The sequence below is a fragment of the Polypterus senegalus genome, chromosome 11, assembly GCF_016835505.1.
Source record: "Polypterus senegalus isolate Bchr_013 chromosome 11, ASM1683550v1, whole genome shotgun sequence".
In the NCBI taxonomy this organism is placed as follows: Eukaryota; Metazoa; Chordata; class Cladistia; order Polypteriformes; family Polypteridae; genus Polypterus; species Polypterus senegalus.
In genome coordinates this window covers 78,377,337-78,397,499 of record NC_053164.1, presented here as the reverse complement: position 1 = coordinate 78,397,499, position 20,163 = coordinate 78,377,337, and the positions used below count along the sequence as shown (strand labels likewise).

Below are 20,163 nucleotides of genomic sequence, written 5' to 3'. Positions count from 1 at the left end.
TTTTTCCGGCCTTGCGCCCTGTGTTGGCTGGGATTTGCTCCAGCAGACCCCCGTGACCCTGTGTTCGGATTCAGCGGGTTGGAAAATGGATGGATGGATAATGGATGGTTGGATGGATGTTACAAGATCTAAAACGTGTCATTACTTTTCTTCAAAAACGTTACATTTGTCTATTATGTGTCAAATAAATTCCTCTCTGACCAGTGAAAAGAAAAACTCAGTCCGGTATGGCTAAGCTGCCAAGGTTTTAGCAATAGGCCTACTTAGGAAATGTATAAATTAAAACCAGATGTCACTACGTCCTTATACGCCTTTGGGTCGGGAAGCACCTTTCAAAAGTTCCTTATATGACTATTCTGTAACTCATAGTGATGAGCCAAGTAAAGTTTGAAAGTTTGAAATATAAAGTGTTAACCCTTTCCTTACGTTTTCAGTCCGCTCTTTCACGTTTCCACTCGAAGCAGGTCTCGCGATGTGGCGTTGCAGCGCCCCTTGGCGGTCAGTGACAGGTGTCTTTCCGCTCGAGCTGCAAGTCCAAACTTCTGGCCTTCTCCGCGCCAGCTGCCACTCTCCTCGTTTCCGGGTAACATGGCACTGCCGTGGTGGTTTGTAGCTGAACTGCTCTTGTACACTGTGACTTTCGTCTGCGGGATAATTACGGCTTCCTCTGTCACTATAACACAGGTAAGAGGGCGAGCGCAGGAGCTGGCTATCACCTTGCTAGTTGCCTATCGCGAAACACGCAACGGGCGTTTGACTTGGAGGGACAGCGTTGTGCGCGGGCCTTGGAGATGGCGTAAAAGTATTTGTGTTGGGCACGCTCGCCTGTCTGCTGATGTCAGGTTTTAATGTCAGGGATGCACAAGAAGCCAAGCAGCTCAGTAGTCGGAGTATCCTGTCAGGACTAAAGTGGCGGTGGACCGGCAGTAATTCAAAGCTTAATATGATTGATTATTATTATTACTGTTAATTAGCACGTTTCGTTAAAACAGTAGTTTATTTGACAGTAGGACAAGCTGCACTAAGTTCTCCCAGAAATGTGACCATCCTTCTTCCTGTTGGCGAAGCTTCGCAGTACTCAGGGCACATTACTGTTTACTATGAATTGTATTAAAAAGAACGCTATTTTACTAAATACATTTTAAAATTACAGCGTCTGAAAAATTGCTGCGTCTCCATGGCAACTCGTGAAAAGGGAACTGCAATTCCACAAAATTCAATTTTTAAACTTAAATATGTTTCCCGGATTCCTCACAGAGAGCATAAGAACAAGCTAGACTTCTTTCTAAGAGGAAACGCACAGAATATGAGTGTTTTGTTTAATGTGATTTTTAAAACAGTATAAAACCACGGTGAGTGTTGTCAAGAACATGGAACTATGTATCGGCTGTGTGACCCTTTTTGTGGGGCTCTTTAGAACAGGGAAGAATCGTCTGCCAAACACGCCAGCCAAAAGAGGCGCGGGGATACCGAGTCCTTACTCTGCCAGGCACAGTGCTGACAAGTCCGAAGAGCACACACTCTTCAATCAGTGTGTACTCATCATGTGACAGTCAGGCTGTGTTTCCTGATTTCTGCAGACTAATTCGTGTCAGGTGCCTGGTGGGTAAAAGTGAAAGAGAGAAACAATAAAACGAATGCCTGAATGTTTTCAGGAAATGTTCACTGTGCTGTCAGCATTTTTGGGGCCCAACACATAGCATAACTCTTTATTCCGGCCATTTTAATGATAGAGGATATGATCTGTCAGTTAGGATTATAAATAGACAATCTGCAGGAGGGTGAAGAAAAAAAAAAAACAGTATCCTATAGGCTTAAACAGATTGACTCGTATTTAGCAGCGAGAAGAAACAAAAGCAAAATAACTAGTATTGTAATGACGTTTTCAGTTTCAGATTTGTGTGAACTTGAATAGTTAGTAATAAAGTAGTCAAACCACAATGTGTACAAGATTAATCAAAGAAGATAAAGCCGGTCAACTAAGTCACATATTTTACAACTGCTACACTATCATTACATTTTTTTAAACATTTGCTTGATCATCATTTTCCCCTCTGTGACGGTAATCCATTTCAATGCTCAGCCCTCTTTCATCTTTTTTATTGATTTTATTAAAAGCAAGTCAAGCTTAACAAAACTAAATTCAAACTCCATCCAAGAGAAAGAGAAGGCCAGCAGCCGGAGTAAAATGTTAAAAGTAGAAAAGCTTGAAGAGAATCCGTTTCCCCAATATAAATGCTTATTCTAAAATGTTATTTATGAGATCCTGCCAGGTTTTAAAGATAGATAGATTGATACTTTATTAATTCCCAAGGGGAAATTCACATACTCCAGCACCAGCATACTGATAAAAACAATATTAATTAAAGAGTAATAAAAATGCAGTGCAAGTTAAAAAAAATGCAAGGTGGAAAGTGCAAGGCAGGTATAAAAGACAATAACATTGTATAATGTTAACGTTTACCCCCCCGGGTGGAATTGAAGAGTCACATAGTGTGGGGGAGGATCGATCTCCTCAGTCTGTCAGTGGAGCAGGAGGGTGACAGCAGTAAAAAGTATTGAATAGATCCTCTATGTGAGAATTTGATTATTTGCAGTTTCAAATAGTATATAACATCAGTTACCCACTGACTTAAAAGAGATGGGTAAGATTCTTCCAATTGAGCGACATGAGTCCATGTGCTGGTAGTGAGGTAAAGGCAATTACTGTTTGTTTGTCCTGCTCCACTTTAAGTTCATCTGGGAGTACACAAAACACAGCTATTAATGGATTAGGAGAGATTGTGACACCAAGACTGTCTGATAGGCATTTAAAGTTGAATAATTGTATGCTTTGTGCATATTAAGCTAGAGTGAATTCTGTGCATGGCTGCCTTCCATTCCTTTTCTGAAATATTAAGTAAGAAATAGGTGGGAGATGAGGAAAATTGGGCAGATTCCATTTAGCAAAGTTTATAATTTGAAAGTAGTGGAAAAATTGTGTTGATGGGAAGTAAAATTTTAAATGTAATTGTTTGTAGGATGCAAACATGTTTTCTATATGTATAAAATATACATATATGAAAATATATAGGTTAAATTTTAAGTGTAATTGTTCGTAGAATGCAAAGATATTATTTATTTATATATATATATATATATATATATATATAAGACCTTGTTAGTCTTTTGATCAGTGCTGTTTTATTTTCAAAAATCTGGAGTGGTCTCCCCTAGACTTTCTTGTGTACTCAGATGTTGGGATGGATATTTGAGGACTAAGCTGCAAGACAATGATTATATTATGTAGATTAAAGAACCACCAACAACATATCAAATTAATAATATATTGAACAATTATTATAAAAGTAATGTTAAATAAATCGGACTCTGCAGCTGCATGAATAAAAACAAATTGAGTAAGTGTTCAGGTAAAGTACCACTTCCGCTTGATGGATTTGCCCCTAAAGTTAATACTGATCTACAATTTTGGTGTAACAACCACATGCCAAATTTCATCCATCTATCAAGTTGCGTTTTGGAGTTAACGTGATTACACATACACAGACATAATTCTAAAAAACGGTATTTTCAGACCCAGGGAGGTCTAAAACGTCAAGATTCATCAAAATTTTGAGGTCAGATTTTTTTCATGATTACTGTACTTTCTCTATACTTCGTGTGCGAAGTGGCAGGTGAATTGAAACTGCACAAATAAACTGAAACGTTACTCACTCGTGATTTTTTTGTTGACCTGCACATTCCATTTTCAGGGGTTTGAATTACATCTTGATATACAGCAAATGCAAAGAAAGGCGGCACATAAATCGCTTTCTATTCCAAATGCTTTACGCGCATATAAGCTTGCTTTGTCACCGCAAATGCTGTGTGAACAGCTGCCCTCCTTCACCAGCCGCTGTTCCCTGGATTAATATGTGAGGGTGGCTCGTGGTTGATGACTTTCAGTTTTAGAGTTAAGTTATAAGGGTTAAAAACTAACAGCAGGAATATTAATTCAAAAATGAAAACTAAAATTATTTTTAATAAATTATTTTATTTCAGGTAGTTTTTCCAGCTACTAGTTTTGTTTAATTTTAGTTTTTCATTTTGGTTTTGTTAATTATTTTATTTCAGTTTACAAAAATGTTTTTTTTAATAATAGTTTCAGTTTTGATTTTCGTTTTCGTTAACTATTATAACCTTAAATGCAACCTATGGTGTACCTGTAATAGCAGAGGTTTAGGGAGTTGGTATCGCAAAGCTGAATATTCACAAAGACCAGTGTGAGGTGGCTAAAAGTCTGGCATCAGAACAACTGAAGTTTCTTACTAGTTAGACAGTATAATATTTAGACAAAGACTAAAAATAACAATTTACAGTACATTTTGACCTAAATATTCTGATTTGAATACAAAATCTTTCTGCACATTTCAGCTTGATTAGTTTATATACCAACTATGCAAGCAGAAATTTAGACATATGCTAACAGGCATGCTTTTACACAAATTTTAGTTGGGATTAGTTGTTGCAACAGAACATGTGATAAGCTTTTTTTATAGCAGTGTATAATTTCAGAATAAAGACAGACTTTTTTTTTTTTTTGAAAGAATTAGCCTGTAGTTTAGGTAGATCATTTTCTTAGATAATGAGCTACAGAAACGTTTGCACATTTTTTTACATTAAAATACCATTTATATGAACATATTTTTTGTTTTGGATACTTTTTTAATATTCGTGTGTGAACCTCGCATGCAAAGTTAGTGTCATACCAACAAATATTTTTAGTGAATACTTATTTTTTCAACTTGTTTCCATTTAAATTTTACTTATAGTCATGGTGTCCAATTCTGGTTCAGGAGGACAGGGTATTAGTCCAGGTAATGTCTCAACAGGATACAAGTTATTTTTTTGTTATTTAAGCTTACTGTTGACCTTGTTGGAATGCCATACCTCTGTTGTTTGCAGTCGTAAATACTAAAAACAGCATTTAGTATTAGCGTCTTCCTGAAGTTTATAAAGATGCTGTACGTGGTTAATAAGGAGTTACTAGTGTCAAGGGCACCACTAGTCACAGAGCAACTACAAGTTGCAAACAAGTCCTTCAAGAGAGATTATGGCAGAAGTCCAATAGGCAAAGGCACAAACACCCATTCATACTTATTATCCCACAATATACTTTGTTCATTTTTATGTACATCAGTAGGAATTTCTTATTTAACAAAATAACACCAGGAAGAAGAAATGTAATATCGAACTAAATGGCAGAGTCAATTAATTAAGAAATCAAAAATATACCAGAGAAGGGACCTTAACTATGAGCAGTGGCATCAAACACCAGGTCATAAGTTTTGAGATCTAATTTATGATCGCTCTGGGGAAAATATTAATTTATTTGTCAAATATGGATTAAAAAGTTGAAGGCAGTGGTTTTAAAATGATATAACATATCAAAAAATGTCAGCAAGGTTGTGCTCAAGTGAATCACTGAATGCAACTCCAGAAATATTGGCACCTGAAAAATTGCAAAAATGAATATATAAAAGGGGCCACACATGCAATGAGTGATATTTTGTGCTTAAACAATTGGGTAAGCCTTATGCTTTTATTGTCAAATAGACATTTGGAACAAAGTTTTTCATTTGTTAACACAAATTTTCTTAATAAGGCAGATTCCAAAAATATTGGAACACCAAATGTCAGTATTTGGTGGAGTCTGCGACATGACAGCACACAGTCTTTTTCTGTAGTGTTTAACAAGACTGGAGAACACTTGTGGAGGAATCTTTGATCATTCTTGCATGCAAAACATTTCCTGCTCTTGAGATTCTTGGGTTTTCTCTTGTGAACTGCTCTCTTCAATTGAGACCACATATTTTCAGTGAGTTCATATCTAGAGACAAAGATGTCCATTGCAAAACCTTGGAATTTGCGTTTCTCCAGCCAATTCTTTGCTGATTTTGATGTGTGCTTTGGATCACTGTCTTGTTGAAAGACCCAACCATTGCCCAGTTTCAGCCTTCGTGCAGAGGCACCCAGAATTTTGGCTAAAATAGTCTGGTATTTAATGGAATCCATTATCCCACTGCCCTTAACAAGAGCCCTGTACCACTGGCAGCAGAACAGCCCCAAATAATCAAAGAACCACCACCATATTTTACTGTGGGAATTTTTTCACCAAACTGAACAATAGTGTGTGTGGCCTAAAGGCTCAAATTTTGTCTTATCTGACCAGAAATTTTATCTCCAATGTTGCTTGGCAAAGCTGAGATGCTGGAATTTGTGTCTTGGACTCAGGAGAGGCTTCTTACGTGCATGTTTCCATACATTCTGGTCATGGAAGTGTCCTCTCACAGTTGACTTTGAAACAGTTTATTATGACCCTGGTTTACTGTTAATTTCAATTGAAAACCTATTTTTTGTAGCCATTCTCCGATCTATGCAGCTTAACATTTTTTTTCTCATTTGAGTTGATAGCTCCTTGAATTTACCATTGTTGATGGATGACAAAAGGATTTTACCTGTATGTTACCTCATATTTAGACCCCAGTGGAGCTGGAAATGACCATAGACAACAGTTCTAGACACTAAAAGCAGCATAAAGATGCATTTTTTGTCTTATTTAAACTATTCCTCAGGGTACCAATAACTTTGCCACATAAGTTTTTGTGAAGATAAACTATTCCAAAGAAATAAGAACAATTTTCCAGAAAATTTCTCCAAACTTTTGAGGAAGTTTAGAATCATGTTTCATGTAAGTATTATCAATATTACATTAATGTTTTTGTTAATTTTTTTTCAGGGGTGCCAGTATTTCTGGAGTTGACTGTATAACTGGGTCACAAAGACATCATTATGTGTCAAAGTTAATTGGACATTACATGATGAGTAATTTGTGTTAGTCTTTGGTTACAAAATGATTTCCTTTTTGTTTCTAATTATCAAAAAGTTATAAAATTAAAAAAAGTAATATATAAAATACTTTTTTTAGATAAAACACTAATCAAAACACACATAAATAGAATAAGATTGACATTTATGTGCAATAGTGAGTCACTGTTATTGATAGGATTTTGACAGTACTGCACACAGTGGTGGCAAGTGGTAGCCAAACCTTCCATTTCTTCAAATGACAGGTTGTAATTCATAAGATATAGAGTTTGTTTGACCTAAAGTGGACTGGCATCCCTTTCAGTGCTGGTTCCTGTTTCTTTTTCTGTTGCTGTTATGATTGCTTCCCATCAACCCAGTCCAAGAAAGAGCTGGTTTAGAAAATCGATGGATGGTAACTCCTCAGGGTGTTGTATTTTTATATATGTTTATGTCCGTTTCCATAAGAAAAATATAATATCACACCTTTGTTTAATGTTCTTATCAAACTTTTTCACATTTAAGCCTTCTAGAAATCATTGATGAAAATGTAATTGTGAAAGAAGAGGAGAATTGATTAATCATTTTTATTAATCAGTAAATTTAATTTTCAGGTGATATAGCAGACTTGGCAACTCCAAAATTAAAATAATGATAATATGACCACTGTTTTCAAACAGGGCTTATCAACATTTTCCCAAAACGCCTAAAGCAAAACGATATATGGTTTCTAGGTTTCTTTGGTCTAAAATGAGTCAGTAATTCTTAGAAGTTAAAGAATCTTAGAAATCGAGGCTGACAAAAAAGGAAATTGGAAAGAAATGCAAGAATGTTGTAGTCATGCATTGTCTTACCATGTCATCCTTGTGTATACAATGAGTACCATAATATTAAATAGAAGGCTAAAAATCTAGGAGTGTTTCTGTCATGAGGAGGAGGTTAGGAGCACGTGCTGATACAGTGCATTGCCGCACCCACCACATGACAAACCAACTCAAGATCCGGATTAGGACCAGAGTTCAGCCATGCAACGGGTGACATCTCAGCACCACACTAGTTCAGGCGGCAAATGTAAAAAACCCTGAGAACAGATTTACTTCTCAGAAGTAAAGGCACTCTGTAGTGTCTTTTTCATTATTATCTTGGTGTTGTGGCCCTTCTGATTTGTTTGAATATCTCTAAATTGTGGTAAATGAAGCAGGAACCATTTTTTGCTGTTGCACTCTTAATACTGACCATGATGGCCGTCTTGCTGTGTTTCTTTGGCTACATTAACCATGCTGGCCTAAACATACAACTTCAATATTTCCTTTTTGAGATTTGCAGATCTGTACCTCCGTCTGAATAGACCTGAATGCACAAATAAATATACTAACAGCACAATGCAGAGTCTGTTTAAACAAATGTAAATCTTTTACTCTTTCTTAGCACTACAGATGTAATGTCTCATAATCCAATTTGACCATGCCAAGAGTTTGTTTTTCCATCGTCCATGTAGCTTTATTGGTGCAGAAGCATAATGCCATTCTCCTAATGTGGAACTGGATACACAACCTACCCGTAGCTTTGAGACCTACAATATATTGTTAACCTTTCTCATTATTTTTGTAATTAGTCATTTTCATCTATGTTTGTTCAGTCACACATTAATACTGCTAATCACCTATGTTATGCAGAGTAAAGTGGCAAACAAAAATCATATTGGCTTCTAAAATTCAATTTGAGCATCCTCACAGGTTGTCATAAAATGGTGGATCTCTATTCCAATACTAGGGTCAAATTCTGTCTAACCTTAAATAAGCTTATGTGTTAGGTAAAAAAAAGATTGTTGTTGTATATGTCTGTGTCCATTGGGAGCAAATACTGTTTTTTTAGCTTCATGTGGTGCATGTCATGATTAGCTGGACATATTGGTTGCTTAAATGCTCTTAATTAACATCAGGTCTGTTAAATATATTTGTTTTGTCATGTTACAATATATTGTATGTTGGTTCATGTTGTACTGATTTTTTTATGTTTTTGGTTGTTAAAGTCTACATTTGGAATCTCTTAATGTGTGTTTTCCTTTTAATATTTTAGTGGTAAGCAAATACTGTATATGTGAATAACAATTTCAATGTATTCATTGACATTTATTTAAAAGAAAACACTGTGTTGAAAGAGTTCTGATGCATTTGAATATACTGTACTGTATACAATATGTTTTATCAGTTTACATTACCTCAGAGTTTTTAGTTCATATTCTGAGTTCAGTAAATGAATAACTGTTATTCATGCTATATTGTACATCTACTTAATAGTCTGTAATGTTTAGCTGTAGTCCAGTTGAAGCAGTGTTTAAAGGACAAATTATGAACCTTTACGCTACACCTTCAATTCCCCACAATAACAAGAGATCCTTATCAAATATCTTTGAAAACCATGATATAATTGAAACAATAAATTGATGTTTTAGAAAACCAAGACATGCTAACAAAAAGAAAACGCTGCAAGAGTTTTTGTGTCACAAAATATATGGAAACTGTATGCATTAAGTTCTTCTTTTTGGGCTAATTGAAGAGACATAGTCTAGACATTATATCTGAAAGTCAAGGAAGAAGAGATTAAATACATGATGGAAGAATTCTCTTAATATTACCACACTGAGCTCCAGACGTTTAAAAAATCTAAATAGATGTATCATTGAAGAGCATTTGTTCAGGCAGGAATAAGTCACAAGAACATGTGAAAGGCTCTTCAGTGTCATCCGATTTCTGTAAATGTACTCGCATCAGAACACATTTGTAGTTAATAACAATGAAAAATAGCCATATAATAGCCTTAAGGGGAGGACTATGAAATACAGTATGTCATTCAGATGGGGGCTGTGTGTTATTGCTCAATCTTGACACTTTCAACAACTTGCTTGTTGTCCAGGGGCATTTTAATGGTCGATGTATGCTGTATGGTAGTGTGAAGTTCAATAGTACCAGCGAGGAGTTCACCGTTGAGAGCTCTCAAAATGTGTCCTTGTGCTACTTTGTCTCTGCCATCTCCATCTTCATTGCCATCTACTGCTTCTCCATAGTACTGTACTGGATTTATAGCAGCTGCATGGATGAAGTCAAACGGTGAGTATATGTTAGATGCTGTTGACTAATTTGTCATGGTCACTGTGTTCTTCTAAAGTGTAATTTAAGTGTTGTATAAGGCTTATGTCTTAATTTATGAGGTTAGTGTTTTATTACATAGTTGCACTCCTTATTTGTTTCTGTAAGAGTTAATACATCTAAAAATGCAATCATGTTACGTTATAGTCCCCAGGATATTATACTGTTAAGACAGGTTTTTTTTTTTTTACAGTGAATGACAGTTTGGTTTAGTGATAATTAGCCTGTTTTATCTGTAGTTTATCATGCATTGCAGAGTGCTCATATATGACAGATAGTACTCTGCAATCATCTGGGGTTCATAAAATGAATGAATGTAAATCATTTATGTTCAACATGGTGGCACTGTGGTTGTTGCTTCCAGGCCAGTAATTCTGGAGTTTACACATTTTCCCTATATCTCAGTGGGCTTTTCTGGGAATTCAGTATTTTCTTATTTGAACCAGACTCCGTTGTGTATGCCAGTGGATGTGCCATTGTTTAAACTATACCTTTACTTAAAAATTTACATTTCTGGAAAATATGAATGCATAATATGTGTGGTTTATTATAATTTTTTGCAGTATTATCTCCAGATTTTTAAATTTGCTAGAATAAAACATTTTGGCACTTGTCACCATCTCAAGACTATTACAGCGTAATGAAACATTATTAAGGACCAGCTTGACAATTCTAATCAATGGCAACTGTTTAGTATCATCTGTTTTGTTTTATTGTAGTTAACTTTCTTGTATTTAACATTGCATTTCATATTTTTGTGTATTCTTTCATTAGAGGAAAGAGATGGTTGATGATATCTCTGGTGATTGGAGCTGCAGCCCTGTTCTTTCTCCTCATCTCAGGGTGTGTCCTAAATGTAGGACTCAAAACATTATGTGACAGTGTGTTGAAAGATCCCAAATTAAAGAGGTATTGAAGGTGTTTATTACTAATTTATTCCTTATAAATTGGTGTGAGTAAATGGTTTAATCAAATATTGATTTTTATTTATTTATTTTAATTATTTTGAATTTCAGAATATACTATTTCTGTAATTGTAGAACTCATTTTAATATGTTTATGGATCAACATTTAGGCCAAAAATTAAACAAAATGCTGACTTTGCAAGTGAAAGTTTCTCAAGATACCAAATATGTTGGCTCAAAGCTATAAATATGCCAACAAGCACACTTTCACTCTCAGCTGTGCGATTTCTTTTGTGGAATATTTGTTACAACAGAACACGTGACAGGTTTAGTTTATATCAGTGTATAATTTCAACATAAAGACAAACCTTTTTGATTGAATTAACCTGTAGACACTTGCTTCTAAGGTACCATTATTTTATGACTATTTGTTCACTGTGAATGACATCTGTAGTAGAGAACTGAAACACTGTATAGTAGAAAATGCAGTAACTTTAAATAAAGTTGTACTCTAATATAGGCCTGCAACAAGTAATTGTCATAATTGTTAACAATCAATTATTAAAAACGCTGGCAACAATCGCTTTCATCGATTAGTTGATTTAGACTGAGTATGTTGTCTCACAGCAAATCAACCATGACAGAAAGGAATATCGTTTATTCTGAGTCAAAAGTTAGGAGCAGTGTGTAAAAACCAAAGTTTCAGATTAGATGGCTATTGGACTTCAGCTGCCTTTTATACAATCTGGGGGAAGATGTGATAATGTACAAGAACTGCTGCAGCAAGCCTAGTTTAGCTGGTAAGACATTTTGTGGTAGGATCACACAATTGGAGTGCAGATGTTTGTGATGTGCCATCTGTTGGAATGAAAATGCAATATGCTTTAATACTATTTGCAATACAAAATACATTCAAATAGATGGTTCACTGCAGACGTCAATAGATTTCAACCTGTGTTTGATGGGTAGCACACCTAGTTTTTGTATAATTCCATCATTAAATGGAAAACACATTTTTTTTGCATGTCAAGAACATAATTTGGGGACATATATTACATTTTTGTTATTTTCCTTTCTAATTCGCATTTTATAAAGAGAACTAATAGCTCATTCAGGTTTCCCATTGACACTATAATAAATTATGATGTTTACCTTCATCTAGCTGTCAAGAGGCAGAAGCCAAGAAATGGAGTAATCCTTATCAAGGATCACAGTTCTATACAAGTCTTCATAATGCAGAGGTAATTTACTTTTGAAATTAAATTCTTGACTTGCTTATAGAAACAAATTTTGTCAAAACATATAATACTGTGGATCTAATAATTTTAAAACATTTTATCTTATACCAGAATTTGCTCTTTTATTAAATTAAAGTTTAAAACTATATCTATATATTTGAATATAGTTGTATGTTTGAACCTTCTGAGTTCTGCACACCATTAACTCAATAATCAAGCAATGGCAGCTATATCACACCATTCAGATGTTGCATAGAAATGGACACCCATCAAAATTCTGTATATGAATAGGAATAAATTTTGACAAAAGTCACTGAGAAGTCTTGAAATATCTTAAGAGCTCAGCCACTAAGAAAGGGGTAAAGGTACATTTGTCAACTATATCAAAACCCTGTCTAAAACATGACTTGTATGGGAAGGTAAAACAAAAGAAATTACTGCTGAAAATGAATTACCCTGAAGTCTGCCTGGGACAAAGTGCTGTGGTTATATTAGACCAAAACTGAGGAAAGTTCAGAGCACTTTGTGAATTTCACATTTCAGAAGTAAAATTATCCCAAGCATGGAGACAGGGCAACATTGGAATGCGCAGAGAATAAATAGGTGAATGTCCCTAATTTCCCAGTCAGTGTCCCAACCACCTATCAAGAATCTGTCGTATAGTGTGGAAACAGTGTCCATATCTGTTTCCTTAGAGGCTGGATGAACTGAAACAAATTGGGCAAGGGGAATGGCATGAAATCTAGTTTGTATGCAGAGCTGGTAGACAACTATCCCAGGATGTTTCAAGCTGACTTTGTGTACAGGAGGTACCAGATATTATTGTCTGAGTATTTACTCAGGGAGCATATATTTGTTTTTAATTCATTTTTAATTGGGCAAGTGAGCATTCAATATAAATAAAGATATGAACAAGCTAGATGTTTTACTGTTTGTAATCCGGCAACATGTAAAAATATTAAAATCATATAAATATTTTAAAAAGCACTATATACCATCATGTGAAAAAGAAAGATCACCCTCTTACATTTCTATGGTTTTACATATTAGGACATAATTTTATAAACATCTGGGGCCTCATGTATAAACGGTGCGTACGCACAGAAATGTTGCGTAAGAACTTTTCCACGTTCAAATCGCGATGTATAAAACCTACACTTTGCGTAAAGCCACACACTTTTCCACGGTACCTCATACCTTGACGTACGCAAGTTCTCCGCTCGGTTTTGCAGACTGGTGGCACCCAGCGTCAAAGCAATGGTACTGTTCTTGTGTGATTACTCATTATTTTCATGACGCGGCTTTATAAATACACCGAAACTAACCGCATATTGTTTATTAGTGTAATGCATCTGATTGTAATTAACTCGTAACAATATAATGGTCCAGGGAACAGCCATAGTATTCCAAATACCATAACTGCTTTAGTGTTGTTACTCTCACTTCTATTTCTTCTTCTTCTTTCAGCTCCTCCCGTTAGGAGTTGCCACAGCGGATCATCTTTTTCCATATTTCTCTCACTGCACGACTCGGAGTATTTATATCACTGTATCTGAGTGTGAATCACAGCAGCAGCTGATCGGAAAGAGAATTATCGGTATACAGCTTTAAGGACACGCTGTCTCTGCCACTGCAAAATGTTTTAAAGCCTTTCCTGTACGGACCTCGTGGTTCAGAAACAGTTTAATCCCAAGAACTTTAAATGCACTCAATCAATTGCTCCTTGTAGAACTGTTGGTACTTATAAGTACAATCACCCCACTGTAAACTTGCACTACAGTTATAATATCTCACAACCTGGGCCACTTTATAAAGCGCGTATTTACATATGATGACGATATCATTTTTAAGGTGAAATGAAGCAAAATATGTTTGTTAAATTATACACATAAAACTTTAACTTCATTTAAATAATCTATATTCTTCACTGGGAGTGTCGTGAAGGATAGAATAATTAAACATGTACTACTAAGATATTTCAATGTTCTTTAAACGCTTTGAAGAATCGGCGCTAAGCTTACAGATGGCTTAACGCCTATTACAGAGCTGATTGTGTGGCGATCGGTTACTTGGGGAAAGAAAAGCAAGGACTCTTGGGGCGGCCACGCCAATATATATTGAATATAAAACAGAAAGAGAAAATAACAACACAGCTAAAAACGCAGCGACAAATTTCGACAAAAGATAATGCTTGTCATGAGCACGAGGCTCATGAAACACATGTTTAATAATGTGCTTTAGCTCCTATCATCATGAAAATGACATCACGTATACATCTCAGTATTTTAGTTATTCAGAGAGCTGTAATATCACAAATGTAATGGACTCTGTGTCCAGTTGGAGGAAGAGAGCCAGTTTAAGAAGCAAGTAGTGATTCACACACATAGATCACATACGAGTAGAAGATCAAATACAAAACAAAGCATTTAACGCTACTTTAATTACGATGTAATTTTGAGAAACTGGTTAATTAAACGATTTTAAGATGAAGTTTATAATGTTCTACTAAATGACAAAATAAACTACGTGATTAAAGTGGAAAATTCGAGATTAAAGTTGACATTTCGTGCTTTTTCCCCACCGTGTGCCTTTTTTCTCTGTACCCTAATAAGCTTTCATATGACACTCAGACAGTGGGCTTACAACTCTTCTTTTCACGGCAACTTTGATATGTGACTTCTTTTTATTTCCGCACTGTGCGATTTTGTGAATGTGAGCTTTCAAGTTTCTCCAACACGCTATGTCACTCGATCAACTTCATTTTGTTGATTATACCACGGTTTATTTTAACAAATAGTATGTTTTTTCCTTTGCCTCCACTTGGTATTCGCTGAAATTCTTATATTTTCCCTGTGCTTTCCCCATTGTCTTTTCACAGAAGGCTGCGTTTAAGGGCGATTTATATTGATTTGCATATTCAAATAGGCGTAATTCTGGGAGGATTTGGGGCGTTACATAAAGCGCGTGCACGAGCGTTAGTTTTCATGCTGATCGGGATTTATGTAACGGAAGAACGTGGAAGTTGGAGTACGCACAGATTCCTGCATCTGGATTTTTCTGTGCGTAAGCACATTTCGGCTTTTGTGCTTACGCCATGTTATAGTGCGAGTTCTACGCACGGCGTTATACATGAGGCCCCTGGTCCTTATCAGGGTCTAAATTATTTAAATCTAACCTCAGGTGTAAAACAACACACAACAGATTCCACCATGTCATTATTTACTGAAGCCAAATGGAGATCCATGTATAAAAAAACTAAGTACTCCCCATGATTCAATAGCTTGTAGAACCACCGTTAGCAGCAATAACCTGAAGTAATCATTTTCTGTATGAATGTATCAGTCTCTCACGTGGAATTTTGGCCTACTCTTGTTTACAATGTTGCTCTATTTCATTGAGGTTACAGATCCCACAACATGAAGCTTTATCCAAGTTCATGTATAGTGCTTTTCTGAGAATTAGTTAAATGTGTAATTAGAGAGCAATATGGAATATCTAGGTTAATATAAATTCAGCAAGATGTAGTGGAGGTACGTATTACTGTGTCTTCCCAAAGTTGTCAACATTATAAACCGAATTAATGGTTCTAGAGTAGAAGCTGCTATGGTAGATTTGTGAGGCAAAAGAAATGATGCTTAAATGATTTTATTATTACTGAGGTATGTGCCACTGGTTTTCAATAATTTAAAAGATTTAGTCCACAAAATTACAACATTAAAGTTTTGTTTTGGTTTTTTTTTTACACTCCACTTGTGTTTCCTTTCCAAGCTAGAAGGCAGAGGATATTGGTCATTGGCCATCAGAATGTTATCACCCAGACTTGATTATTAGACTGCCTTTTGTATACTAGTAAATGTCAGATACAAGAAAAATTAACATTCTGTTTGTCGTTATTTTCTTTGTAGGTGGCAGCATGGGTGAACTTCTTCCTTTGGGTGACTACAATGGTTCTACTGGTAATTCAGAAAAAGAAAGGCTCTGAATTTACACCTTTGTCTGCTTCTGACCCAGAATGGAGTACATCTGAAACAGACCCCATTTTTCACCGTTCTACAAGGTCTAAGTGAGACAAAATAGAGGCCAGCTTCTTACTTTTAAAGTTTACTTAGTTGAGTCAAAGGTGGCCTTTGGCTTCAAGGAAGATTGCATTACACAGACTGATTAACTGGTTCTTGGTTCTGTCATTTTTTTCTAAATTGCTTCACTCTATTGCCACATTTCTGTCTTTTGTTTCTTTTGCCTAAAATGGTGTTTCTTATCTTCAGCTGTTTTGGAGCAGATAAAACGATTACAGTTTGGTAAGTGAGTTCTTTCCTTCTGTGTTTTCTCCATTGGCTGTTAAACAGCTGTCATTTTTTTTCTTTCTCCAAACAAGATTCCAGAAAAATGCAACAGATACCAAGTTGCCAATTTTCCCCATAGAATGGGTAGAGTAAGAATACAACTGCCAACTTGATTTACAGAATAGTTGGAGGTAGAATGCAGCCACACATCTGACCTAGAAATTACATTTTTTTCTGCATGAAAATAACATTTTTGAATAACTATAGTGCCTTAAAAACAGAAGTGCCAAGAAACTGTGCCTATAAAATATGCCATGTAATGTTTGGGCTGCCTCATTCAGTACAATGATAAAAAATTAGATTTTGTGGATATTAAAAACATTTTAGTTAAATGGTAGCTTCAGCTTGTTGCATCATCTCTTAATATTTAGAGCTGCGTGTTTAAGTAAACTTGGCCTGCACCATGGAGCTTCTTCTGCAGCAAAGCCAACACTCGGCTCCTACTAATGAAGATGAGTTTTGTCTCATACTGCTAAATCAGTAGAACAAGCAATACTCACTGAATTGTGCCTACTTACTTGGTAGGCATTTGTTACTACTTGTTAAGAAGAGTTGCCTTAAAAAATAAACAGTCTCAGTTTAAACATAGTGAGTATGTTTTATGCATTGGTCACAAGAACACAAACATGAAGTGTGTAGTTTTTCTGTTTGCATGATTATAAATTGGAAGGGTTTTGAAAGATTTTTTTATTATGTATTCAGTATAATTTTGCCACAAAGTGTCAACAATAGCAACTTCAGTTAGTTATCTGAATGTTACATATCCTGCAGTTCTGTTGCCTGTAAACTGTCTGGAACATATGCTGACAAACAGCATGGAAGTATCTGTAGCCCATTTTTTTAAACATCTTCGCTTTGCTGTGATCACTGGGTGCTTTTAAATATTAGCCACAGATCCTTACGTCTCTTTGACACTGCGTGCCGATGTTTTATGGGTGGATGACTTAGTGAGCTGAGCTGCCTTTTTGGTTTATAAAGTCCTTCATGCTAGAAGGATCATGAACCTCACGTGTGAAAAGGATCACCTCTCGTCTTCACGGAGTCAAGTATTTGACATTCACACTGAGTATCATCAATTCCCGAAAACTATGCCTTTTTTGTTTGTTAGTGCAATATTAATATTATTTATGTATTTTTATTTTCTGGTATAGAGCAACATGCAGGCAAAACCTAAAGCCTTTGGCAAAAACTTTATTAAAATCCTTGGCGTTAATTGTCTTTATAGTGCTTTTTTATGTATTTGTTATGATGCACTTCTGTAAACTAATTTCACTTTAGCTACTTCTTTAGCAGGTGGTATGGAATGTCATTGTGCAATCTTTGCCATGCCAACAATTCTCATTTCAAGGTCTTCTTATGGGTGGGTGTGTGATATGGACATCTAGAAAGGAAGCTACAATGTCCTATGTTTCCATTTCAGAAACAGTCACCACTTCGAGGTGCAGGTAGAAACATCAAGGCCATCTGCTTTGGCTGCTGTAAAGAATAAGCAAAAAAAAAAAACAGTTTATAAGACTTGAAAAATATGATTCAAGGAAAATGAGTGATTTACTTTTGTGTTTGTGGAGATGAGCCATGGAAGTGAAAATCACCCAAATGTTCCTTTTTTGTATTATTGTGAACAGTATGCCAATTTTTCTCGTGTATGTTTTTAATATTACAGATGTATAATAACTGATATGAAACTAAATTTATATACCAATATATTGTAAAACAAATAAAACCCTCTAAATGTTATGTCTAGTGAATAGCATAGTTGTCTGTCACACCTACAAACCTGGTGTGTCATGTCCATAGCTGTAGTATTGCCTAATAATTACCTTGTCTTTTTTGAGATTTGCCTGTCATTAAATTAAATTAGATCATTCTATTTATTTAATAGAGGGTTTTCAATTTTATTTATTTCTCAGTCAGCATTGTGTGACTAAATGTGCTAATTTCTAGTGTTTTGAACCAACTCAAATATGGTAGAACAGCCAGTTGTGTCAGAATATGTATATTTTGAGGCCTTTCAGTTACTACAGCTGCATCTGTGCTGTAGCCTGCTAAACATCCATCTTCAGTGAGCTTTGAGGTCTGGTGTGTGTCTTTGGGTCATGTCCTCTTTCAAACACACACACTGCAGAAGACATTTCTTCTGGGATTATCAGCTTAGTGCTGCTCACTGAGTGCACATCCGAGGATAGGTAAAGACAAAATTTACATTCCACCTTCAGTCTCAACAAAAATTAAACTCTCATGACAAATTTCCATAAAGAAGACGTGTGCCATATTTCAAGAAAGTTGGTCTACAGTTGGCTGAGATGTTTTATGCAGACAGACAGATAGACCTAGCTATCAGAATAGGTGATTTGTACATTTTGTGAACATAACTAAAAATAGATCAATAGCATTTTGTATGATGTACTTATAAATTTGTGTACAGAGTGACTACATATTGATTAGGTCACAGTTTAGCTTAAGAGTTGTTTGGCAATGTATCACAATCATGAATGAAATAACACAAAAGGGTAACAATAATCATTAAAAAATAAATGAAGACTGTACTGGAAAAAACAAGTTTCCGACTGGGACAGTGGGACGGTTGTGTTGTACATTGTACAGTGAACTGGCACAGACAGCAGCGTTGACAAATTCTATCTATACCATAAAATATTACTTTGAAAACTGCTACTTCAAAATGTTCTTTTATTAAAGAAAATCGTATTGAGCTGCAGGCTTTTTGCTGTTTTTCCTTCACTGGTCTGAAAAAGATGTCTGCCGTCATCATTTAACTAAAAAAAAAGAAAGAAATGTCTATTTAGCTGCTGGAGGACTTATTAAAGAGCTTGTACCACCCTGATAGTATCATTCACTTGTCTCAATAAATATCCAGGAAGAAGAGTTCATTTGGATCATAAAAACTTACATTGTAAATAAGCTTCATATTGCACATATTTTCCTTCTTTCCCCATATTTGACTGGAGGGGTCATTACTGATTTATTGTCAGTGCACAGGCCTGTCTTTCTCTCGTCCCTGTGATTCGTATACTGGAGTGGGCACCATGCTGTAATTTTAAGAATATGCTTGATGTTTCTTTATAATGAGTGCTTAGCAGCTTCAGAGACCCGAGTTCAAAATTCTGCCTGGTTAGTAACTGTGCGGTGTTTCTTCCCAGCCTGTGTATTCCCACCATGTTGCTTCTCTGTAGATTCTGTGATTTCCATCCACATCTACAAGTTCTTCTCTAAGGTTTACAGTTCACTTGAAGTTGGTGCCATGAGAGTGAGCAGACCTCTGTATTAAATGTCTGACTGATGGCCGTCTTGTATTGATGTTTGAACGCCATTATGCCCTTTATTACAATGGGATGACTTGTAAATAACACACAGCAAAGTTATACTCCTTATCAAATAAACAGACATCAAAATTAAAAAAATATATATATTTTGCTATTTCTAATATGTCTAGACCAAGGGCAAATGGCATGTTCTAATATGCCAAATAGTCTGTTGAGTAATTGTGAAATTCACCTCGTGCCGGCAATCCTCTTGAGGCCTCGTTTTGGGTCTGGACTTAGAAATTTTTTGAATGTCCTTAAGACGGATGTTCTGAGGGGCCGAGGCTGGGCCTGGCATGCCTGGCGGAGAACCATAATTACTCATCACCGCCACAAGGCTTTTGGGAGGAACGAAGTAAAGC

The 20,163-nt window shown here is 35.7% G+C and overlaps 1 protein-coding gene across 1 annotated transcript; it reads left to right on the top strand.

Moving 5' to 3' along the window:
- Positions 1-489: 489 nt before the first annotated feature.
- On the top strand, positions 490-18,360 carry tmem179bb (transmembrane protein 179Bb). The gene is made up of 5 exons (XM_039769107.1): positions 490-684; positions 9,763-9,956; positions 10,770-10,904; positions 12,063-12,141; positions 16,044-18,360. The coding sequence occupies exons 1-5, from the start codon at positions 589-591 to the stop codon at positions 16,203-16,205; spliced, it is 666 nt and encodes a 221-aa protein (XP_039625041.1). The 5' UTR covers positions 490-588; the 3' UTR covers positions 16,206-18,360.
- Positions 18,361-20,163: the final 1,803 nt, after the last annotated feature.

Coding starts and splice junctions, on each gene's coding strand:
- tmem179bb (XM_039769107.1), top strand. CDS start 589: ATGGCACTGCCGTGGTGGTTTGTAGCTGAACTGCTCTTGTACACTGTG. Junction 9,957..10,769: donor TGCATGGATGAAGTCAAACG/GTGAGTATATGT, acceptor TTCTTTCATTAG/AGGAAAGAGATGGTTGATGA. Junction 12,142..16,043: donor CAAGTCTTCATAATGCAGAG/GTAATTTACTTT, acceptor TTTTCTTTGTAG/GTGGCAGCATGGGTGAACTT.